Genomic DNA, 26,328 nt, shown 5'->3' with positions numbered 1-26,328 from the left:
TAGATTAAAAAAACAACTCTGAGTCAACAGAGGGACGTTATTCTCAGCATGATTTCCTGTCTTATACTTTAGCCAACATCATCCTCAAATCGTCTTCTCTCTACAAAGAGACTATGGGGTGTATTGTAGAAACGCAAGACCCACTTAACAGAGACCTAGGACAAACCCTGTCACTTGAGACCTGTGTGGAAACTACAGTGAACTACAAAAGTATTGGGACAGTGACACATACATATTTTTGGGGCTCTGTACTCCAGCACTTTGAATTTGAAATAATACAATGACTAGGAGGTTAAAGTGCAGACTAACAGTTTTCATTTGAGGGTATTTTCATCTATATCGGCTGAATGAACCGTTTAGGAATTACAGCCCTATTTGTACATAGTCCCCCCCCATTTTAGGGGACCAAAAGTATTAGGACAAATTCACTTATGTGTGTATTACAGTAGTCAAAAGATTTGTAAAAATGGATTTGTCCCATATGCCTAGCGCGCAATGATTTCATCAAGCTTGTGACTCTACAAACTTGTTGGATGCATTTGCAGTTTGTTTTGGTTGTGTTTCAGATGATTTTGTGCCCAATAGAAATGGTGGCTCTCATAGGGGGCTTAGCAAGTGTAAATCTAAAGAAGGTGAAACAAAAGACGCTTGTATGTGATACCTCACCTCCTGTGGTAAACACAAATGCTGGGTTATCGTTTTTGTCCGATCATGTACAGGTGTAGGATTTACAATTTGACCAGTTTTGTCACAGAAACATTATCCTGCAGCAAAATGATTTGAATGTTTAGTGAGTCCATTCACTCTTTTCCGCCAATGTAATGTTGCTTGACTGCTGGTTAGGCCATCAGCTGGCACAAATTAGGCTACATGAAAAGTGCAATACTGTTAATTTAACCTTGTGTTAGTACAGGTTTTCAGTGAATTTATATACATCCTTTATGTAAAACAGAGTGATCAAATTCAGAACCTACATCTGTATATTGTCTGTCTATTGTAGCTCCATCGCTTTAATCTCAATTTAGATTGCTACTGCGATACTGCGACTCGCAATGTAATATAATTTGCCAGTTTTTGATCTGAATTCCTTTATTTCAGCTCATAATGTCATCCTAGGTCTCAAAATGAAACAGTGCTTTGTATGAATCACAGAAAGCCATCAGACGAGAATCATGCATGCTATGCAGATTCCTTCTATCAGGCAGTGAAGCCAGAATAGGAAAAACAAATGGGTTTAGGAATGCATTCTAGGTCAAGGTGAGTCTGTGTGTGAAACTGAATACGCAGATATACTGTAGAGTAGATGTGTCTCAGGTTTGTGTGCGTAGGCGTGTTTGCAGGGCCAGAATACAAGGAACTGAGCTCTAAAAAGCACCTGTGAATGAACAATAGTGCACTTTGGAACTGCTGATACGCTCTACACTGAATCCACAGTTTTCGCAGGATCAGAAGTGAGCCCCACAGTCAGAGAGGGGTGTTGTGGCTAATGCAGAGGTCGCTAAAACAACAAAAGAACGAAGAAACCAGAGAGGAGCATTGGAGCACCATAGATCTGATCCTGTAATATGAAGGTAATACTATACGAGAAATGGGACAGGACAAGTTACAACGCCTTCCAATTTGTCCAATTACCACATACCTGCATGGCTTTGTGTGTTCTTCAGTTGGTGAAAGGTGATTATACTGTATAAGATAATAAGAATAATAAGATAATAAGAAGTTATCGGTTTGAATCCAGATAAGAATTTTAAGGTGTCCAACAGGTCAAATGTTTTGCTGTGTTGTATGTGTGTTGTATGTGTGTTGTATATCCCATTACCATATGGTCCTGTTCCTTTATGTGCACGTAATTATGTCCTATTTCAGCGTTTCCCAAACATGGGGTTGTGATAGAAACTATGAAATAAGCAATTTTTAAAATGTGCTTGGTTCACAGAACCGGGGTTACCTCAGTAACCTCTGGTAGCCGCTAGATGTGGTTGTAATAAACAGAGTGGTTTCTGTTTCCTTCCTACAAATGTGACTCTATCTTTTGAATGGTTTAAGCTACAAAATGTTATGACCCCATCACTGAAAGCTAAGACTCTAAGGAACACTCATGTTCCCCTCTACAATGCCCACAAGCCACGCAGGACTCATTAAAACAGAGTGGACAAGACCAGGCACTTAAGCAGACTGGGGGGAAAATAACATCCTCAATGAGGATGTTCTTTTCTACATAGAAGATCTTACAGAATTATTGCCTGATGATCTTCTGAACTTCCCAATACCTTTCCGATGCATTTCAGTCACTTCAAATCATACTTATTTCAGATTGAAAGGCTGTAAAAAGTTAGACTGATTTGTAATAGACTTATAGCGACAATTAAAAAAGTAACCATTGGCCACATTTTTGACATGGTGTGTAAACATTTTTTTGTAATATCAAAATTGGTTCGCAGGCCAAAGAAGTTCAGGAACCCCTTTAGTTTAGTTTTAGTTTTTTAATGAAACCATTTTAAAAAACAAGCACACATAAAACTTGAAAAAGCCATACATGCACATGAATAAAATCATTGAGGATAACACACAATAACGTCTGGGACTTATTTCCATTGTGGTCCTCTTGAGACAAGATGGCTTGACAAGATTGAACACAGTATGGCTGTGAAAAAATAAAACAACAACAGAGAAGAAGAACATCTATCTCATCATTCCAGTTACATCATAGGGGTTATTCATATGGGTACAGAAGACATCAAACATATTTTTTATTTATTTTTAAAGCTGCCCAGAGAGGACATTGTTTTTATAAGCAGAGGAAACTCTTCCATTCTGGGGCTCCAGTATACAAGAAAGTACCTTTCCCAGCATTACTTCTGAACCTGTATAAGCACACATCAGCAACACCTGCTCTGGTGCTGTGATTGTGTGCATCCCTAACACGAGGAAAGTAATCACTGATATGTCTGGGTGCAGGACCATAATTACTCCTGTAAACCAAACCTAGTCTAATCTGGGACACCCTAGCCTCAACAGGCAGCCAGTTGAGTTCCTGAAAGCAGCTCCTGCCTATGTGAGTAGTACATGGACTCACCTTCAATACTACCCTGATCAACTTATTCTGGGCTATCTGAAGCTTCCTCTTCCTAAGTTTAGATAAGCCCCCAAACCAGAAAGTAGTAGCATAGTCAAAATGGTATTGAATGAGGGCAGTAGCTAGCACTTTCATGGAGTCCTTATCAAGCAGCTTGAACTTTCTAGCCAAAAACGTAGTCCTGGCATTAAACTTCCCTAGCACCTTATTGTCCATGCTCACACCTCCCAAACTTCCATCAAGGATACATCCCAAGTAGCTAACAGAGGTTTTAATAGTCAGCACCTCCCCCCCTTAACTCCACTCTGGTTTCAGACAACCTACACAATTTAGGTCTGGATCCAAAATAATTACTTTAGTTTTCCCTAAGTGCAGAGATAGCTTATTATCTCCAAGCCATCTGCTAATGTTAGTAAGCTCTGTATTAAGTATGCTCTCCAACATAGTTTTACTTTTGTGAGAAGTGTAGAGTCATCCGCATAAAGAAAAAGACGGCAAGAACAAGCATCTTTCATATCGTTAATATAGAATAAAAACAGCAGAGGCCCAAGCACGCTCCCATGCGGAACTCCACAACTCATTGGTTTTGCCTGAGACAGTGAACCATTAACCTCTAATACTTAGTCCCTACCTGATAAATAGGACTTTACCCAGCCTAGAGGGACACTGCTTAACCCCAGTGCCTCCAGTTTGGAGATTATGAGACAGTGGTTAACTGTATCAAAGGCCTTCTGTAGGTCAAGCAGTACCATTCCACACAGATTTCCCTCATCAATTTCTTTCCTGGTGAAGTCAGTCAAGTAAAGTAGACATGAATCAGTGGAGTATGTTTTTCTAAAAACCTAAAATCATACATTAGACCCTGTTTGTTAACATATTCATACATTTGCTCATCTACAATTCTCTCCAGGATATTTGATGTTACATAGAGGATAGATACAGGCCTATAATTCCCAGGGTCAGACTTTATCCCCTTCTTATACAGAGGTATAACTTTAGCTTGTTTCATGTCCCTGGGAGAGAGATTAACGATATGCGTAATACAAAGGCCAATTTGCTCAGCAGAATCTATAAGAAACCTTTCAGGAATATTATCCAGGCCTGTGGCTGGATAAACTCTGCCAGCATACTGACTATTTTGGCTGTTGCTACCTTCACAAAAGAAAAAGAGTTTGGCTGAACCGCTAACTCTACATAATACTTATTTACTTGGTTGCTTCCATACAAACCAGAACTGGTGGGCAGCTTGCTAACCAGCTTGCTGAATTCATTGGCAACCTCTGCTTTTTCATATACCATCTCCCCTTTGATGTTCAGTTTAATACTGTTTAGTTTGTTTTTGGTAGTACTACTACAGCCTAGTACCTTAAATGATTTCCGAAGCTTTTTAGGGTCATTTTTGTTCTCAATTATTTTCTCAGCAAAGTAACCCCTCTTAGCTTCATCCATCCTGCTCTGTGCTTCATTTCTGTGACGTTTATATAGGACAAAATCATGCTGCTCTTGAAAGTTCTTAAATTTTTTAAAGGCCTCATTCCTTGCTTGGATAGATTCTAGAATCTCATGATTAAACCAAGGGCTCGATCTCTGCTTTATCCTGACCCGTCTAATGTGAGCCATCACATTCACCACATCAAGGAATCTACATTTAAAGTCTTCCCAGGCACTGTCTACCCACACTCTCTAGCACAGGTGACCAGTCAATTTTACCCACTTCCTCCCTAAACTTTTCAACACAGTATTTTTTGAGTCCTCTAATATCTTTAAAAATCCTCCTTGTGCAAAATGTAATACAAGGATCATTGATTCCACATACTATTACTCCACTCTGCGAGTCCACTCCCTCTCCACTCCCTGTCATACAGTATATACAATATGTACACAGCACAAGAGCTCAAATGCAGCATATGTGGCACTTTCATTTTGTTCACTGTCGTGAACACAAACATGGATATTAGAGTGCAGGTCCGCAGATTAAACTGTCCCCAAGGGGAGAACAGCTTTACTGCAAAATGTTGTAAAGTGAAACTTGACCGAGGAGAATGGCCTATTATGACAGATAATGTTCAATGCACATATATGTGTAGTCTTCTCTTTCCAAGAGAAAATGTTTAGCCTACAGTTGATGCTTGAATAGTGCTATAAAGTTTTGAGCCTTACTCAATCAATCACATTTATTTATAAAGCCCTTTTTACATCAGCCAATGTCACAAAGTGCTGTACAGAAACCCAGACTAAAACCCCAAACAGCAAGCAATGCAGGTGTAGAAGCACGGTGGATAGGAAAAACTCCCTAGAAAGGCTAGAACCTAGGAAGAAACCTAGCGAGGAACCAGGATCTGAGGGGTGGCCAGTCCTCTTCTGGCTGCGCCGGGTGGATATTATAACAGAACATGGCTAAGATGTTCAAATGTTCATAGACGACCAGCAGGGTCAGATAATATTAATCACAGTGGTTGTCGAGGGTGCAACAGGACAGTACTACCTGGTAGAGTTTCTCACACCACAGATGTTTTACTGCTGATGCACCTCTTATGTGTTTGCTTCAGGCCAATGGAACTCCAAGGAGATATACACGATCTTTTTTTGTTATTTTCTTACATTTTTTACCTTTCTTTAACGAGGCAAGTCAGTTAAGAACAAATTCTTATTTTCATTGACGGCCTAGGAACGGTGGGTTAACCGCCTTGTTCAAGGGCAGAACGACAGATCTTTACCTTTGCAGCTCAGGGATTCAATCTTGCAACCTTTCGGTTACTGGCCCAACGCTCTTAACCACTAGGCTACCCTGCCTCCCCATGTATATCTTTATCTCTGACGGTCGTTGTTGGGAACGAGGCATACTGAAGCAAAGCATTATTCGGATATCAATGCCTGCTCCAATTTTTTAAATCACAGACATTGTTGATAAAAGGTGTTTTTGTAATGTTTATTCAAATTTTCACGGATAGTTTGCATAAAGAATTGGAGAGTTGTTTGTGTGTGCAGGGATTCGGAGGGGATCTATTCAGTGAGCCGAGTGTGTCAGTCATCCATACTCTTTTCAGACAGTTTTTCCTTTGTGCTCTTCTCTGCCGGTAATTATATCTGAGCAGCTCGGGCTTTCTTGTCTCTCACAATGCCGGGAAGATAACACGACCATGTTAGGGCATTGCTGTTGCTGAGATCCCTTGTCGTAGCAGGGTTGTAAGGTTGTGCATCTAATTTCATTTCAGTCTGAAATTCAACAGACAATTTGTCAATCTGTCTCATTACCCCTTCTGTCTGATTCTATTCAGGTCCTGAAACTTGTTACTATAATTGGAACAGGAGTTCTGACATCATTCTTAGCGGTGTAGGTTGTCGGTCAGCAGGGTAACTGTAACGGCGTTCGTCTGTTGAAGGAGAAGCGGACCAAAATGCAGCGTGGTGGTTACTCATGTTCTTTAATGAAAAATGAACTATACATGAAATAACTTAAATATACAAAACAACAAACGGAACGTGAAAACCTATACAGCCTATCTGGTGACAACAAACACAGAGACAGGAACAATCACCCACGAAATACTCAAAGAATATGGCTGCCTAAATATGGTTCCCAATCAGAGACAACGATAATCACCTGACTCTGATTGAGAACCGCCTCAGGCAGCCATAGACTATGCTAGACACCCCCAAGACAAAACACACCACAATAAACCCATGTCACACCCTGGCCTGACCAAATAAATGAAGACAAACACAAATTATTACGACCAGGGCGTGACAGTAACACACTATGGGTCTGCCTCAGTCCTCCATCCCTCGCTTACTGTCACTCTTTGAAGATAACCCTTAATCCCCACCTATATGTCCCTGGTACAGCCCCCCTCCAGATGTTCAGTCTGTCTTAATGAGACTGGTGCTCCTAATAATAACTCTTCCTCCCTCCCCTCCCCCCAAGGCCGCTACAACAATCACAACCACTGAGATACAGACACACAAGCATAGCCCATCCGATCAAACGCAACCCCTTTCCACACCTCGATAAGACTTGTTAACAATGCTACTCCAGGAAATGTGTGAAAATGATGTTAGCTTTTTCATAAAAGCATGAAACTTAGTATGCTTGTATAGTTTTGGGTCCTGGACATTTTCAGTAAGGGAGCCATTGCAAAAACGCCTCTTGGCAGCCAATTCTATTTTCTGCCATAGCCGGTCAATCCATTTTCCTTCATATGATTACAATGGTAATATGAATATGGATTACTGCCAGTACAACATCATAAACAGTTTTCATTATTATATAATGGTCAACGTGCTTGAGCCATGGCAAAGAAATCAAATTAAATTGCTGTTTCTAAAAACGTACAAAATAGAACATATATTTTTTTATACATAATGCTGGAAAGTGAAGCTCAGTTTGGGGGTAATGCCATCAAGCATTTTTTAGTCAACCATTTTTGATTCTGCATCACCAAAAATGTATGGAGTCAGCCATTGACACCAAGCTAAGGCAGGAGCAAGCAGGATTCTGGGACAAGGATGTATGGTCCCCCCACTTCCCCATTCTCACTTCATAGACATCAAGGCTTTTGCTAGTATACATGGTGAAACTCTCTGGAAGATCTTGAGATCCGATTCAATATACACTAATCAAGGTATACTATTTTGACCACTTTGAATGCAGTGTCATTATGGGCAAGTCTGCGCGGTTCACTGTGCAGTCTGGAGTGAGACACGGTTCCATCATCTCTCAGATCCTCTTCCTTATTACTATTGACTGGATCATGGCATGACCAAAACCACATCATACAAACCCAGAGATATTCAGTAGACCCTGTTTTCCCAGATGGAAGATCTCTAAACTTAACCAAAAACCTCACATTGTGCATATGCCCAACTCATCCCATCTGGAGATCTGATCAATTCAGCCTCAAAACAAATACCCCCTATATAACAGCAATGTCAAATCAGTTGTATTGTATGCTTTGTCCGTGTTTGGAGACACATCTCAGGCTAGGGTCGTGTACACTCTGATCTACTATGACCCTGTTGGTCATCCATGTACTTATTATAACTCGTCTTGCCTAAATGAACAACTGTCTGGTGGTCAGATGTACTCTGCTGTACTTTCTTGCCTAAATTGACAGCTTGTCACAGCTCGCAGTCCAACCTTTTACTATGTACAGCTAAAGAAGGTTTCTTCCAGCCACATAGCTGCTGCTTGCTCTTTGGGGTCTCGGCCAGGTTGTTGTAAAGCACTCTGTGAAAATCGCTGTTGTGAAAAACGCTATGTGAATAACATTTGTTTTCATTGATTTTGATGTGATGCAAAATGAGCTTAATTGATGTTATATTGACTGCTAGTGCCATCATAAAGGAGAATTGTGAAGTGCTCAAAAATGAAAATGTTCTGTTCAGAAATATAAGCTGAGGAGTGGTGAGTGGCATTTGGGACCAGCAATCACTTGAGGTACATACCTGCCCATGAAATCACCCCATGAGCTCCCTGGGTGCAGACCAATCAAATGCCCTTCCTGTGTTCTGTAAATTTAAGCAGCGCCACACAGTATCCACTTTCATAACCAGGGGCAAGAAGACAGCAGCTGTATGGCTTTCTTTGCCACATACATGATATTCTATTGTGTAAACATAGTCAGAAACTGACATTTTATTGGATTGTCTTCCATGGCTTACCATGTTGGTCCACTAGTAAATAATCATCTGAACAATTTATGATGTTGTACATGGCAACATTGTAATCCGTGACCATCAAAACATAGGTGTACACATCACCTTTTCTGTGTTATCAGGTTTGGTTCAGCAAATACGAAGTAAAAATACATTGTCCAGTTATGGCAGAATAGAAAAATGTCCGCAACGGCCACCAGGAGGCCTTTTTGCGATGGCTCCCTTTCTGAAAATGTTCATGCTTTTATGAAAAAGTGAACATATCACCTAAAATTAGGCACATATCACCTGGGCTATAAACAACAATATTTTTTGTATCTATCTCAGCAGCATGCACTAAGCACAGCTAATTAGGAAGATCAAAGGTTACTTTTGTTCGCTCTGCTAGATAAATATAATTATTTAATTTGACCCTCCATGTACAACTACGATATCCCAAACAAGGACATTTGATATGTCTGATAGGCTTTGTCATGACTGCCTTTTGTTTGATCACACATTTTCTGTCTTCCAATCAAACACCCTCTCTGCCTGTGTTTTTCACCAGTTACCGTGGTGAGGATAGGTCCTTTACTGATCTTTACCCTTCTCTCGCACAGCCAATGGACTCACACTGTTGCATTTGAATGTTGTCCAGGAGTGTCTGACTCACATGTTATCAAAGCAGGATATAGTATGTTGGTTGCCCCTGGATACTTATCTACAGTCAGTTTTGCATTCCCAATTTTTAAGGTTATGATTTGGGAAAGGTAAGCTGATCCTAGATCTGTGCTGAAGGGAAACCTTATGAATTACGATAAGTACTGTTTTATTGTGTCATAGCTATCTAATCCATTCTACCACATAGTACTACAATACTCCCATATTCCCATGACTTTTCATCTTAATATGCCAACTCAAGCAAATTACATTCATGCTTTTCATTGGTTGTCATGCAAAGACAGACATACAGTACCATGGCATGTGACATCCATGCAGAAGTAGTAGACTTAAAATCACATTGTTCTCTTGTAACTTGACAACTATGAGCACTGTCAATTCCAGGTGGACATGTTTTCACTGTCTGTCGCCACCCAGCAACTTAGAAAATGAACATTCATCCGGGTCCCACTGAGTATTGCAGTTTCCATAGCAACAGGGACAGAGTGATGGAGAGTGGTCGAGAGTGATGGGGAGTGTGACAGGGAGTAGGTGAGGTAGAAGTCGAAATAATGTGTGTGTGTGGGGGGGGGAGCAAGAGAGAGAGGAGCAAGAGAGAGAGGAGGATGAAAGAGAGAGAGAGAGAAAGAGAGAAAGAGGAGGATGAGAGAGGGAGCGAGAGAGGAGGAAGAGAGAGAGAGAGAGAGAGGGGGAGGATGAGAGAGAGAGAGAGGAGGATGCAAGAGAGACAGAATGTCTGTGTGAGGGGGTGTTTTTTTCACCATCAAACCTTCTATTTTTGCCAGAGCATTCATTCATGCAATTTCCTCTCTCTCTCTTCTTCTTCCAGGTGGATGGAGTGGCAATGAAGCTGTCTGCCTGACTGAGCATCTCCTCATTATCATTCCCCCTCCCCTCTCTTCATCCAATTCCCTAGTCCTATCTGCCATCCCCCTCTCCACCACATACAGAGCCAAACAACTACCACCACCGATCACTAACATCATCGCGCACACATATAGAGACACACACACAAACACACACACACTATCCCTCTCTCCTGGGATACGATTTGAAGATTCACAAGTGCAGCCTCTCATTTGTAATCAGTTGAAAGAGAGGATTATCTCAAGGTTTGCCCAATCTTGTTCCCGGCCAGGATAGAGGGACGGAGGAGGAAGAGGAGGAAGAGACTGGAGAGGAGGGAGGGCTCTGTGGATGGTGCGTGGCGAGAGGAGGTCACCTGTAGGGAACCACTTTCCTTTCCTTTCAAACAACCTGGACTAACAGGGGTTTATCCTGGGATCCTGGGGGATAACTTGACTCTGACACAAAGAAAGAGAGAGAGAGAGTAAATAAAGAAGAGGAACATAAGGATCTTATATTTTTTTCTAAAAGGTAAGCAGGGGTTACAACAGAGACCTTTCAGGTTGAAAAAAGAGAAATCGCTGCATTCCAGAGGTGTATAAATGTTGTTGTTGTGTTTGTGTGTGTGTGTACATGGTTGGGAGTGGGTTATTTGGGTTACTTACAGGTTATTTGGGGGGGGGGGGGGGATTAATGCAGGCCTTGAGTGAGTCAGTCAGTCACCATCTGGCCCTGGTCTCATACACACTTCAGATACTTGGTGCATTAGTATTGTTTAGGTGTGTCTATAGCATAGTAGCAGGAATATCCCGTTGTTGCATTGCGTGAAGTACATTCTGAAATGTTTGAAGCATTTATGTAAAAAGAAAAAAGGCAACTAATGCATTTATCTGACTTCTCACACCTCCATTTTCATACACCACACACCAGGTGTTGTGTTCTGGTGTTGTGGGCAAAGTGTTGGTATTCCTTTCTTTATTACTGACTGGTCACATGCTCCTATAAACCTTTAGGCCATATCACCTGCCTGCTTTGTCTATTTCCAGAAGTGACCTAACCTCTGATTTTACCAGCTTAGACGTAACCAATTTATAGGAGACAGATGACTTGTGCCTCTGTGCTTAGTTACACTTTATTTGGATAGTCCGGATAGTCAACTATCTGTTCATAAGCAACTGCTTGCTAAGGTTAAGGTTGGGGTTAGGTTAAGGGTTAAGGTTAGGGTAAGGGTTAAGGTTAGGGTTTAGGGCCAGGGTTTAGTAGATAGTTGAAATGTTACTGATGGTCTGTAGATGGTCTGTAGAGCATGTACAGATGGACCTTTCAAAAAGTGTTACTCTGTGCTCTGTACTTCAGGTCATCCTGCCCACTGACACCAGGCCCTACAGTGATTCCATTGCACAATGTTAAATGACTTACACAAACACATAATGTTGTAATTGACTGTGAAAACACTCAGCTTTGAGCTGTCGACACAGATGACTTCAAGAAATACATTGAACAACATGTCATGCATGTTATCCCAAAAGGACTGTTCATGTTGTTGCAACTGCTTTCTTATTCAGTCTGTAAAGCCCTGACAGAGCCCCTACACGTTACTAATGAGGAGGTGTACCATGGGACTGGGGTGGGATGGAGAGCTACCACGGGGGCGTTAGGCTCCCAGGGTAGAGCAGGCTCATTGGTGATGATTTTAAAGCTAAACTGACCCTAGAGGCCTCTTATGTGAAGTAGAATAACAAGACACTAAATGGGAATGAAATGCACCATTTTAAAAAGCCCATAGAAGGGTATATAGAAAAGCCAAATTCAAATTCTATTGTTAATGTGTACCAGTTTGGTTTTAGACCAGGACATAGCATCTTTTCAGCAGCTATGCTCGACTTAAAGGACGTGTTAAATTGCTTAGATCATAGGAATCACTGTTGCTTCATTTACAGACCTATCCAAGGCCTTTGATACTGTTGACCATCCCCTACTCATTCAAAGGTTGTCTGAAATGGGCCTCGGCCAGATGTCTCGCAAGTGGTTTGGGCGCTGTCAGAAAAGGACACTGTGTGCTTTCTGATGGTGTCAAGTCAATATCACTAAAGGTGTCCTGCAGGGGATGATTTTGTGACCGGTCCTCTTTACTATTTATATCAATAATATTGGTCTATCGGCAAAAACCTGTAACATTCATTGGCATTCAGATGACACTGTTATGTATGCTGTTGCTCTTACTGCTGACCAGGCTGTTGCTCTTACTGCTGACCAGGCTGTTGCTCTTACTGCTGACCAGGCTGTTGCTCTTACTGCTGACCAGGCTGTTGCTCTTACTGCTGACCAGGCTGTTGCTCTTACTGCTGACCAGGCTGTTGCTCTTACTGCTGACCAGGCTGTTGCTCTTACTGCTGACCAGGCTGTTGCTCTTACTGCTGACCAGGCTGTTGCTCTTACTGCTGACCAGGCTGTTGCTCTTACTGCTGACCAGGCTGTTGCTCTTACTGCTGACCAGGCTGTTGCTCTTACTGCTGACCAGGCTGTTGCTCTTACTGCTGACCAGGCTGTTGCTCTTACTGCTGACCAGGCTGTTGCTCTTACTGCTGACCAGGCTGTTGCTCTTACTGCTGACCAGGCTGTTGCTCTTACTGCTGACCAGGCTGTTGCTCTTACTGCTGACCAGGCTGTTGCTCTTACTGCTGACCAGGCTGTTGCTCTTACTGCTGACCAGGCTGTTGCTCTTACTGCTGACCAGGCTGTTGCTCTTACTGCTGACCAGGCTGTTGCTCTTACTGCTGACCAGGCTGTTGCTCTTACTGCTGACCAGGCTGTTGCTCTTACTGCTGACCAGGCTGTTGCTCTTACTGCTGACCAGGCTGTTGCTCTTACTGCTGACCAGGCTGTTGCTCTTACTGCTGACCAGGCTGTTGCTCTTACTGCTGACCAGGCTGTTGCTCTTACTGCTGACCAGGCTGTTTCTCTTACTGCTGACCAGGCTGTTGCTCTTACTGCTGACCAGGCTGTTGCTCTTACTGCTGACCAGGCTGTTGCTCTTACTGCTGACCAGGCTGTTGCTCTTACTGCTGACCAGGCTGTTGCTCTTACTGCTGACCAGGCTGTTGCTCTTACTGCTGACCAGGCTGTTGCTCTTACTGCTGACCAGGCTGTTGCTCTTACTGCTGACCAGGCTGTTTCTCTTACTGCTGACCAGGCTGTTGCTCTTACTGCTGACCAGGCTGTTGCTCTTACTGCTGACCAGGCTGTTGCTCTTACTGCTGACCAGGCTGTTGCTCTTACTGCTGACCAGGCTGTTGCTCTTACTGCTGACCAGGCTGTTTCTCTTACTGCTGACCAGGCTGTTGCTCTTACTGCTGACCAGGCTGTTGCTCTTACTGCTGACCAGGCTGTTGCTCTTACTGCTGACCAGGCTGTTGCTCTTACTGCTGACCAGGCTGTTTCTCTTACTGCTGACCAGGCTGTTGCTCTTACTGCTGACCAGGCTGTTGCTCTTACTGCTGACCAGGCTGTTGCTCTTACTGCTGACCAGGCTGTTGCTCTTACTGCTGACCAGGCTGTTGCTCTTACTGCTGACCAGGCTGTTGCTCTTACTGCTGACCAGGCTGTTGCTCTTACTGCTGACCAGGCTGTTGCTCTTACTGCTGACCAGGCTGTTGCTCTTACTGCTGACCAGGCTGTTGCTCTTACTGCTGACCAGGCTGTTGCTCTTACTGCTGACCAGGCTGTTGCTCTTACTGCTGACCAGGCTGTTGCTCTTACTGCTGACCAGGCTGTTGGCGCTGCAATCTGATTTTTGTTGTCTTACAGAAAGCCCTTGTTGATTTAAAATAGGTACCTAATGCGGGGAAAACTAAATGTTTGTTGTTTTCTAATTCTCCTACAAATATTTCAGATGGTTCTCTCAGCGAGCAGATTCCAGCCTATAAATATCTAGGCTTTTGGATTGAGAATGTGAGGTTTAAAAAAAATGAATGAGCTAATTAAGAAGTGGAGGTTTAAAGCAGGCTTCTTTTTATTGAAGAGCACATAAAGAACATGCACCATACATACACAATGTATCTTTGCAGTCTTACACAGGAGAGTGATTACATTTACAGGTTAAGGGTACATTTTGGCTGTGTAGAACAAATATTTCAAGAGTCTAAATAAGAATAAATAAGAAAACCTTCCTGCCAGCTCTTGATTATGGTGACATCATTTATCAGAATGCAGCAACCACTACTCAAAAATCCCTGGATACACTGTACCATAGTGTGCTTCGCTTTATCACAGGTAACAGGTTAAATACTCATCACTGCATCATTAATCAGGAGGTCGGCTGGACCTCTCTAAATTCCTGTAGATTACTTAATTTCTACATTTTTGTTTACAAAGCTATGCTGCACAAGTTTCCAACTCACTTCTCTGTTAAAGTAGAACAATATGAGGCACCAAACCTGCTCACAGGGTTGGTTGTGTCTCTACCGACCTAGGTTGATTAGTTCTAACACCTCATTTACAATCCTCATCACATCTTGAATCCCTGGTGCCAATAGGGCAGCTTAGAATACTGATGAGGAATGAATTCACTGAGGTTTGAGTGTGTTTTGGTTGAAATAATTTCTTTGTGAAATGTAGTATATCTGTCATGTTCGGCATAAGGAGTAGACCAAGAAGCAGCGTGGTATGTTTCCATCCTGTATTAGGGAATAGAAAACTTCAAAGAACAAACGAAACGTGAAGCTATAATAATGCTCACAGGCAACTAAACATAGACAAGATCCCACAAAGCACAATGGGAAAATGGCTACCTAAATATGATCCCCAATCAGAGATAACGATAAACAGCTGCCCCCAACATAGACATATAATTCACCTAGATAACCCACCTTTAAATCACACCCCGACCTAACCAACATAGAGAATAAAGGCTCTCTACACCCCCCCCCCTTAAAGGTGCAGACTCCGGCCGCAAAACCTGACTCAATAGGAGAGGGTCCGGGTGGGCATCTACCATCGGGGGCGGCTCCAGTGCGGGGCGAACGTCATCGGAGGAACCGGACCGTGGGTCGTCGCCAGAGGAACCGGACCATGAATCATCGCCAGATGCTCCGGACCGTGGATCGTCGCCGGAGGAACCGGACCGTAAATCATCGCCAGATGCTCCGGACCGTGGATCGTCGCCGGAGTAACCGGACCGTGAATCGTCGCCAGATGCTCCGGACCGTGGATCGTCGCCGGAGTAACCGGACCGTGGATCGTCGCCGGAGTAACCGGACCGTGGATCGTCGCCGGAGTAACCGGACCGTGGATCGTCGCCGGGGACTCCGGACCGTAGATCGTCGCCGGGGACTCCGGACCGTAGATCGTCGCCGGAGGCTCCGGACTGGGATCCCTCACAGGAGGCTCCGGACTGAGAAACCCTGCTGGAGGCTCCGGACCGCCGACCGTCGCTGGAGGCTCCGGACCGCCGACCGTCGCTGGAGGCTCCGGACCGCCGACCGTCGCTGGAGGCTCCGGACCGCCGACCGTCTCAGGAGGCTCCGGACCGCGGACCGTCTCAGGAGGCTCCGGACCGCGGACCGTCTCAGGAGGCTCCGGACCGCGGACCGTCTCAGGAGGCTCCGGACCGCGGACCGTCTCAGGAGGCTCCGGACCGCGGACCGTCTCAGGAGGCTCCGGACCGCGGACCGTCTCAGGAGGCTCCGGACCGCGGACCGTCTCAGGAGGCTCCGGACCGCGGACCGTCTCAGGAGGCTCCGGACCGCGGACCGTCTCAGGAGGCTCCGGACCGCGGACCGTCTCAGGAGGCTCCGGACCGCGGACCGTCTCAGGAGGCTCCGGACCGCGGACCGTCTCAGGAGGTTCCGGACCGCGGACCGTCTCAGGAGGTTCCGGACCGTGGACCGTCGTAGGTGGTTCCGGACTGTAGACCATCGTTGGAGGTTCCGGACTGTGAAACATCGCCGGAAGCTCTGAACTGGGACCTGTCGCCGGAAACTCTGGACTGGGAACTGTCGCCGGAAGCTCTGGACTGGGAACTGTCGCCGGAAGCTCTGGACTGGGAACTGTCGCCGGAAGCTCTGGACTGGGAACTGTCGCCGGAAGCTCTGGACTGGGAACTGTCGCCGGAAGCTCTGGACTGTGGAGGCGCACTGGAGGCCTGATGTGTGGGACCAGTACAGGTGGCACTGGGCTGATGACACGCACCTCAGGGCGAGTGTGGGGAGGAGGCACAGGACGTACTGGACTATGGAGGCGCACTGGAGACACATTGCGTATCTCTGCAAAACGTGGTGCCTGACTGGTCCCACGCTCCTCACGGCGACTGTCTTGCTCCAGACACCAAAACATCCACTCCACCTCATCACTCCCCTCAACTATCTCACAATACTCCTCGTTCAGTCTATCCCAATATTCCTCTTCGCTCTCAGACTCGCCCCTCGGCTTTGCCAACCAACCCGTGTGCACCCCCCAAAAAATATTTGCGGGCTGCCTCTCGGGCTTCCATCGTGGTCGTGAACTTCGGAGTCGTCGTTGATCCTCCTGCGTCTGCTTCTAAGGAAGGCTCTTGTCTCCTGCCATTATGGCCATTATGGCCATTGAATTAGCATGTTGATTTGTGAATTGTTTGTTCTTAGGGCACTATTGAGAATGAGACCCGTGCTTCTACACCTGCATTGCTTGCTGTTTGGGGTTTTAGGCTGGGTTTCTGTACAGCACTTTGAGATATCAGCTGATGTACGAAGGGCTATATAAATACATTTGATTTGATTTGATCTCAATTGGGCTCCCCTGAATAAATACAAGTAAAAAAATACATTAAAAAATAATACATGTTAATAGATTGAGCAAAAGCTCCTTTTAATCATCATTCCTGTGTTGGGAAGCTTGTCGTTGGTGAAGTGAAACCTGTTTCGTGAATACAGTATAAGGGTGTTTGACTTAAAGGTTATGTGACCGAGGCTTAGCACTGTAGCCGACATCGTATCATCACGCCATGTCACAAGTTAACACATCCAGTACAAAAGCTTTAGAGAGGCTACATTGGAGACATCCCTCAATGCTCTCAAAGAAGACACAGACAATCCTGTGTTTCTCCTGTAATCTTATAGAACATTGAGGGGCTGATCCAGACCTCATCTGACAGGCTAGTCTCTGCCTCTGTGAGTGACGGATACCTGACCAGTCTGCTCATGGTGTAACAGATGTGATTGTACTTTGTAACGCAATTTCTTTCTTTGTTTTTATTGAACCATTATTTAACTAGGCAAGTCAGTTAAGAACAAATTGTTATTTACAATGACGGCCAACCAGAAGGCTAAAGGTTTCCTGTGGGGACGGGGGCTGGGATTAAAGAACATTTAAATAATAACAATATAGGACAAAACGCACATCACGAGAAGAGAGACACCACAACACTACATAAAGAGAGACCTAAGACAACATAGCATGGCAGCAACACATGAAAACACAGCATGGTAGCAACCCAACATGACAACAACATGGTAGCAACACAACATGGCAGCAGCACAACATGGTAGCAGCACAAAACATGGTGCAAACATTACTGGGTACAGACAACAGCACAAAGGGAGAGAAGGTAGAGACAACAATACACCATGCGAAGCAGCCACAAGTGTCAGTAAGAGAGTTTGACGTCCTGTGTTCCAGTCACTAACTGCAGCGAACTGAAAAGAGGAGCGACCGAGGGATGTGTGTGCTTTGGGGGCCTTTAACAGAATGTGACTGGCAGAAGGGTGTGGTATGTGGAGGATGAGGGCTGCAGTAGATATCTCAGCTAGGGGGGAGTGAGACCTAAGAGCGTTTTATAAATAAGCATCAACTAGTGGGTCTTGCGATGGGCATACAGAGATGACCAAAAAAAAAACAATAATTTGGTATTTGTTTCATTAGTCTATTGTTGATACAGTCCCAAAATGTTTTGCATGTCAGCAATCAAGTTTAAGATAAATAACTTTCAAAATACAGAAATACAGCCGGTAAGTTGCATTTAGCATCATATTTTGCATCATCACAAAAGTCAATATATTGATATGAAAGCAGTAGGTCCTGTTCTGAAATAATGCATTCCATTTTCATATTTACAATGTGTACGAATTTACAAAACACATTATACAGGCTGTATTTCTGTATTTTGAAGAATATATATATTGGAAACTATATCAACATGAACTAATGAAACAAATACCAAAAGATAGTTTTGGTGTGGAGTTTTCCTATAACGTGTCAAAACACTTGGGCTAGACTTGACTTAAATTATTTTAAAAACATTGAAATTCTAGCTGTCAAGTCTGTCGTTACAGTACACTAGCTCCCAGCAGGATGATGAGTCATCTCATAATAAATCAATTTGCATAGTACCAGATCACTGGTTTCATCAGGGAGTCCTCATGCATAGACTGTGTACAGTAAGCTCCCATTGACATAAATAAGAGCTTATGTCCCTGTCTGTTTCCATTGTGTTCCAGGGCTTTCCCATGGCAGAGAGTGGGCATCCCGTGTCAGCACTATACCCACCAGGGGGGAGTGTTTCCCCTGACTCTGCCCTCTGCACCGACCCCCTCCTGCCTCTCTCTAAGAGTTCCACAGATGGGCTGACAGGTCCTCTGAGGCAGGAGGAACTCAGGAAGGGCTCCAGTGAGCATACGGCTCCATGCTCCCAAAGAGACAGAGAAACGGGCAGACAGGGGCCTTCTCAGGTCGTCCAGCACAACATCCAACCGGACACATCTGTCCGCGTGGACCCCAGGAATGCTGTCCGCCCTCACACAGCCCATCACCACGAAGAGGGAGTCACCAATCATGGTCACCAAGCCTTCGGAGAGAGCCAGGCGCCCCACCCCTTATCATCATCACAGAGAGACCTGGGAGGACTGGATCTATCCAGGCTGAATGTCCAGAGGAGTCACTCAGATCCCCTCCACATGCTCAGGGAGGTCCCTGCCCCTCCACCTCACAGTGAAACCAGCTGCCCTTCGTGCCCAGGGAGAGACGACCTTTCCCAGGATGCCTCTCATAAGGCTTTCTCCACCTTAGCCTGCAAGCAGCCCTTGCAGCTCCAGCACTGCAATACAACCACAACCAACCCCACTGCCTGCAGACGGGGAAACGGCGGGGGAGGCAGACCCACACAGCAGCCTCAGGCCGGGTATGTCAGGGTTGGTGCCCCTAGCCCCTCTAACACAGCCGCTAAGGTCGGCGGTGAGGCCCAACGCCTACAATCATGTGAGGAGGCCATCTGCTATTGCACTTTCATCCACCCCCACGGGACGTTGAAGGACACTTTTGCGGCCTACTGCCACCCCCAACCCATCCCCACCCCTGCCCAGCTGCTGCCACACCTTCCGGGCACAGAAGCTGAGTTCAGGGACCAGAGGGTGCTCCCGCCTCACCTGGCGCCTACCCTCCTCTCCCTCCCTCGCCTCATGTCCTCCGTCAGCGAGACAGGGCTGGATGCCAAGCGCCTGCTGCAATGCTGCAACCTCAATTGTAACCTCAACTGCTCCTGGGCCAAAACTCTACACCCTAGTGGAGCCCTGCAGCAGGACATTCAGAAATATAGCTGTATAAGCAGCAATAATGGAGCCACCAGGGACACAGGGACCATGATGTCCCCCAGGGAGCTCAGGGACGTGGGGGTGCAGACGGGCCAGGTCCACGAGACGTGTCCGGCCCACGTGTTCCCCCAGGTCTGCCTGGTGGAGGAGAATGGGAATGAGAACGGGAACGGGAACGAGACAGACACGTCCCAGAAGCCCCCAGTGAAGGAGGTGAAGTGGGATGCGGAAGGGATGACATGGGAGGTGTACGGGGCTTCTGTGGATCCTGAGGAGCTGGGCCTGGCCATCCAAAAGCACCTGGAGCTGCAGATCAAGGAGACTGCTGGCCTCGCTGCCAAGCTGTCCCGCCAGGATCCAGCTACATCCAGGAAGAGCATTGGTGGTGCCGTTGGCTGGAGGAAGAGGAGCGGGGTGTTGGGCTATATCAGAACCCCAGCCTGCTGCGCACGCTCCAGCACGGCCGTGGACTGAGAGGGGAAACCTGAACACTGGGTTCCATGGTCAAGATGGCAGTTGCTTTATTGCACATCAAATGTGACTCCAATTCACCAGAGATAGTGTCTGGATTAGGTCTGGATTAAGAGAATCTTTGTGGTTGTCAGAATCATGGCATGTGTACAAGAACCTACCATCATATTGCTGAAAGAGGTGAATGGAAAGACAGTGAAAGGTTCCATTTGGATGGATTTGATTGGTAACAGTACCTTCATCACCGTAGATGCCAAGTGATAGAACAGAGTGCTGCCATAACAGTCATACAAAGTGATATAATGGTTTCTTACTCATTTAAGAATGTTTTATTTACTGGGGGGGATAACTCGATCTGAACAAGGGGTTTCTGTAAACGAACTTGCACAAAGGTATAAACACAGTGTAGGAAAAGAAAGCTCCAATACAGCACAGACTTCGAATCACTATGGCTAGAAATATGTGTCTATCTTCCTTCTCATTTCTGATGCTATGATTTAGTCAAATTCTGTGTGAATGTTTGAAACATACCGTATACTGTATAGGATTTAGCACATGGTAGAGACCACAGAAATGTATACCTTTTGACAATCACTTCTACCGCTCTGTATTCACATAGAAAATATAGAAAAGTTATCACAATGCTGAATTGACAGTACGTCATTAGACTAGCATAGAGCAAGACTTAAACTGACCTCCGATGATTCATGCAGCACTGTGATGCAGAGGAGAATACCGTAACATAGAGAAGGGGTTAACAGACTGGAGAATGTGTATCAAGAACGCAAACATCTCATCACATCATACAATATATTAATGCACATAACAATAGGTGAAATGGCGTGTTTGTGAATACATTTTTCACTCCATTTTTCAACTTCTCTTATATAAACAGTTATTGCGTTTGACCCTTTAATGCCAGGTAGACAAACTCATTCCATGGAGGGCGTAGTGTCTGCTGGTTGTTGATTTTCCCTGTTAATTAAGACCTAGACAACAAGGTCCGGGAAGTTCCTTATAATCAGTGGCCTTAATTAAACAATGAAGTACAAGAGAGGAAGCAACAACCCGCAGACACTCAGCCCTCCGCGGAATGAGTTTGACACGTGCTTTCATGTATATGTTCTGTGTGATGATTGTCTTGTGGACTCAAAACCACAGCCAAATAATTAGTTTAGTCATATATCTAACCAGAAGGTTAAAAGTGAACTGTTAACCAGTAAACAGTCATGTTGTTTATCAAATAACAATCACTGAAAAGACCCACACCTCTACTCTTGAGTCTGAATTCTATCACTACTGTAACAGTATCTTGTCAATTTACTGTGCCATAGCAATGTACTGCATTGGTATTGTAAAATGGATGAGTTACAACTAGCCGGTTAGATTGATAAACCTGTCAAGTATGTAATTTACAACATATTGCATTCGCGAGAGATTTTGACCAATCACAACAAGTGCTGTAACCTGATTTAAAGTTGCTTTTTACTGTGGCTACAATGCAGCGAGAATTGTTTCATCATGATATCAGTTGTATAATGTCGAAGAAAGCTATTGTTGTTTATTAAATAATGACCAAGCTTGGCATTAAAGGGCTCTTTTGTTTTTTTTTACAGTATAATTTGAATACAATTAATTTATCCTACTTTAGTAATAATCACAAAGTTGCCATTTCAGGTCACACACCTGCAGTTAGCACAGGTTGTTCAGTATTGTTGGGTTTCTATTGAGACCGTGAGACCAGATGGCAGGTTGAATAGGAGTCCTTATCAGTAGAATATTACTGCTGTTATCAAGTCTTTAAAACACCCACCTGTATTGATGGTTATCTGTATTGATGGTTATGTCCAATGTGAGTCGATTTGTAACTGGGCAAACCCAGTAATACCACAAATGAAGGGTCAATATACAGTATGTCTCAGATAATGTGTTCTAGGCTGCTGTTGATATCAGCAATAAAGTATCTTAGATGAAGTTGTGATGGTGACGTCTAGGAAACTGTATTATAGAGCCTTAACGAACCTCTGGTGACACTAATGTCAGAGTGTAACACTAATGCAGTCAGTACAAATAAAAAATATGTTTTTTCTTGCTGTATCAGAATGTCACTGGAGTGGCAAAATTCACAAAATGACAAATATTTTTAGACTACGGAAGGTTCAATCTGCAATTGGGAGCTTGGTAAATGTAACCATTGACCATGCATGATATCAAAATTATAGTTTTAACCATGTTTTGAGGCTATACAGTGTTCATTTAGAATCAAGGGAGTAAAACAAGCTTATATATTGGGTTCTGATGGCGCACAACAGTTGAACTAAGCTCATGAGGCATTTATACGTTATTTTCCTTAAGAATCAATTGTTGTATATCAGTAATAAAATAAAAAAATAAAAATACGTACCAATCGAAGATTGCCCCTTTAAATGAAACTGCAGGGTGTGTGTGTGTGTGTGCATGTGTGCGTGTGTGCGTGTATGTGTATGCACGTGTATGTGTATGCACGTGTGTGTGTCCTCTGCTCCTGAGGAGAAGGTCCAGCTGTATGAGTTGGTACAGGAAGCCAGAGTTTGGTCCATAATAGCATCCACCAGAAAAAGGTATTGTCAGGATTTGGCCAGGGTTGTTCCGGGTTTTGGTCACTAGATGCCCCCATTGTGCTTTTTGACCTTATGTTTTTTCCCTTGTTCCCCATTATTATTTGCACCTGTGCCTCGTTTCCCCTGATTGTATTTAAACCCTTAGTTTCCCTCAGTTCTGTGCTCTGTGTTTGTATGTTAGCACCCAGCCCTAGTGTTCTGTGTATTCTTGTCGATTCCGGTGGATGCTCTTGTGGAATTCTGTTTTTGTTTTTGAGTATCTATTGAGGCCTTTTTGTGCTATTCCTACCACCTTTTGGATTTGCCATTTTTTGTATTGAAGGACTTCTCCTTTTTACTTTATTAAATACACCGTCTTAAGTACTGCTGTGTCTGCCTCATCTTCTGGGTTCTGCTGACTATTCGTGGCTCAGTTGGTTAAGTGACTGTTTCTCACTCCGGAGACCCAGGTTCGTAACCGGGTTCTGACAGGTATATCATCAGATACGCCAGAACATCACGGCGGCTGATGCCCATAGCACAGTGGACAAGTATTATACCTTAATAACCATTTTGTTTCAGAGCGGTGTATGTGTGTGTTTGTGACTGCATCTTGAGTCATGGTGGTATAAATTAAATCTGCAGTGGGGTTCAAGTGAGGAGGAAGGTTAAACTCCGTGTCATCTGGAGCCTCCACCACACCATAGTACTCCACCGGCAGGTCGCTATAGTAACCTGAGCCAGTGATGATCCGGTGACAGCCACCCGTACTGTTTACGATGTGGGTGATACCCAGAGATGACAACAGGGCTTTATCACGAGCCACAGCCCTGCATATTACATACTGTTCTATAAACTATAATTCTACACACACACACTCCGATGTAGAGGTTGGGCCAGACTAGGTCCTACAGGCTGCATATTGGTCCATAAGATCTGACACAGCTCTGACAGATGGAATGTTTCCTCTTGGTTTGCTGACAGACTACTGCAGGGGCAGAGACCAGTGTGTGTGTGTGTGTGTACCTACTGGTTGCCGATGTTGAGGTTGCCAGTGGGCCGTCGGTTGGCTAGCAGGATCTCCAACAGCTCAGGCAGACGGACACTCACATCACCGCTCCCTCAGAGACATGCTGACACAGTCTGGAGAGGTGTGTGTCACAGTGACAGCTAAACCAGAGCAGAGCAGAAAACAATCTGGTCAGGTCAACAATTTCAAATAAAACGTCTTTCCCCTCTGATCCAAGTCAACTTACTTTTGACAGGCAGCATAGTCCCTCCTCTCACTGTGTCTGCTCCTCTTCCCACACACACCTGCAGTTAGTTTCCATTTTTAACCCTCTGTAATTCCAAACCTCCTCACCAATGACGAAAACATCCTCCAGAATTTACTGGACAGCTGACACTATTCAAAATGTAGAGGAGTTATTGTTCATAACATAGTTGTAATAGACGTCTGAAAGTAATAAAACAGACACCAAACTGGGAAAAAAGTACCTTTTTAATTGTGTAATCTCATTATTAGTGTTTCAACTGATAGATTCCCAGGAGACAATGCTCAGCTGCACAACTCACAGCAGGTTCAACTATCACCACTGGCTAACACTGGGATGTTGAAAAGTTCAAATTCTTTAGATATTTTTAATTTTAAAAGGCATTGAGCATCGACATTAACTCCAGGGAATCCTGCTACCGCATTATATGGTATATACAACATGCTGTGTATATACAACATACAGTATATACAACATGCTGTGTATATACAACATACAGTATATACAACATGCTGTGCTTTAATACCAGTTTGTACCTACTGTAAAAGTCCTACAACTACATATTTTCAACCAGTATAAAGGATTGTGTGTGAGATGGATAGATAGATATGAGGTGAGATGAGCGCGGGATGGGAGGAGAGAGGGATGAAAGAAGGACTGTCAGAGAAGAGGACATAGTCTCCTCTTGCGTGTGAGCTGTGTGTCGAGGGTGAGCAGTAGTGACAGGAAATGTCTGTTGGGGTAGATGGCGCGTCGCTGGGTCACATGTTTGAGCGCGGTGCGAAGCGGCAGACGACAGTGCATCATCAGGAACGCCAGCACCAGCGTGGCAGAACGACTTATACCCATGATGCAATGCACCAACACCTTCCCTGTAGAGGATAGAGAGAGTGTGGGAATAAAGAGAAAAGGAGGGAATGAAGGGAGAGGCAGAGTTTGATGAAGGAACTCAAATGTCCCTAGAGACAATCTTAAATAAACTATACAGAAGTAAACACCTGCATTAAAGTGCCCCTACCATCTTTAGTCTTCAGGGCCTTGTGTATGAAGTCAGCTGCAGGTTTAAAGTACTGGCTGAGGTCAAAATGGGACGAGTCTTCTGTAGGGAAGCCACAGTACACACAGGTGTTTCCATAGTAATCCTGGTCACCGATGCTGCCCTGCTTAAAGTGAGCTGCGTTTAGGATGTGTGTGATGCCAAGATTCTTTAATGCACCCCTGTTCTGAGCTATGGCCCTGAGGGAAAGACAGAGGGTGAAATATATGGGGAGAGAGAAGTGTGAAATGTGAGATTGCATAACTGTTTGAACAGAAATAACATGCAGAGAACGGATTAATCAGTGAACAGCCTGGAATAATATAGACAAGATTTTGGCAAAAAATGAATGCAGTAGTTTAAAAAAAGAGCAATATTCAGTAATTCCATGTTCAGTATGTGTTCAACAGTGTTCTGTAAGGTTTAATAGTGTTCAGCAGAGTTCAATAGGGCAATAGAGTCCACTATAGGAACTTGAGATGCTGAATTCCAAATCAACCTCTAGCCTCTGACCCTTAGCCTCTACTTTTTAGCTCTTACTCATACCTCTGTAGAACCAAAAGGATTGGATCGGGGGATCCAATATATTGAATCTATTATTATCTCTATTGCCGTATTTCTAAAACCCATCCAACCCAGGGGCAGGGGTAAGGGAATTTTGAAAAGAAAAAACTAAAATAAGAAACAAAAACTTACACGTTTCCGATGTAGAGATTAGGCCAGACCTCATCTAGTGGTGTCAGTTCAAGCTTGCAGGACTCCAGGATTGACTCAAGTTCTTTAATAGCCACCAGGTCTTGCTGCTCTCCCTTTGACATTCTCCCTAGACAGTGGAACCACCTTGACTGACTCAACTACTGCAGCCCTCTGGCCGTGTGTGACCAACTCCAGCAGGCGAGGGTGTGTGTGTGTGTGTATGGGGGTGGGGGTAGGTGTGTGAGGGACATAAGCAGGTGGCTGCTGGTTGTCCACCGATTTAGCTCTGGGTTCAGCCTGTTCTTTCTTTCTCTCTGTTTCTTTCTCAGTCTGCCTCTCTCTCTTTCAGTCTCTCCCTCTCTATATATACAGTGCATTCGGAAAGCGCATCTACTCAATCTACACACAATACCCCATTTTAACAAAGCAAAAACCATGTTCAGAAAAGTTTTCAAATTTGTTAACAATAAAAAAT

General features: G+C 44.4%; 2 protein-coding genes across 2 annotated transcripts; one reads left to right on the top strand and one right to left on the bottom strand.

Moving 5' to 3' along the window:
* Nucleotides 1-1,397: 1,397 nt before the first annotated feature.
* Nucleotides 1,398-21,864, top strand: si:dkey-191g9.7 (uncharacterized). Its single transcript, XM_064932385.1, has 3 exons — nucleotides 1,398-1,571; nucleotides 10,221-10,768; nucleotides 18,709-21,864. Exon 3 carries the CDS (start codon nucleotides 18,718-18,720, stop codon nucleotides 20,269-20,271), a length of 1,554 nt encoding a protein of 517 aa, XP_064788457.1. The 5' UTR covers nucleotides 1,398-1,571; nucleotides 10,221-10,768; nucleotides 18,709-18,717; the 3' UTR covers nucleotides 20,272-21,864.
* A 2,515-nt stretch (nucleotides 21,865-24,379) lies between these two features.
* On the bottom strand, nucleotides 24,380-26,016 carry zgc:153981 (dual specificity protein phosphatase family protein). The gene is made up of 3 exons (XM_064930818.1): nucleotides 25,854-26,016; nucleotides 25,140-25,357; nucleotides 24,380-24,993 (listed from the first exon to the last, which is right to left on the bottom strand). The coding sequence occupies exons 1-3, from the start codon at nucleotides 25,973-25,975 to the stop codon at nucleotides 24,782-24,784; spliced, it is 552 nt and encodes a 183-aa protein (XP_064786890.1). The 5' UTR covers nucleotides 25,976-26,016; the 3' UTR covers nucleotides 24,380-24,781.
* Nucleotides 26,017-26,328: the final 312 nt, after the last annotated feature.

This window comes from Oncorhynchus masou, chromosome 23, assembly GCF_036934945.1.
Source record: "Oncorhynchus masou masou isolate Uvic2021 chromosome 23, UVic_Omas_1.1, whole genome shotgun sequence".
NCBI classification, from domain to species: domain Eukaryota; kingdom Metazoa; phylum Chordata; class Actinopteri; order Salmoniformes; family Salmonidae; genus Oncorhynchus; species Oncorhynchus masou.
This window is presented reverse-complemented; position numbering and strand designations above follow the sequence as displayed.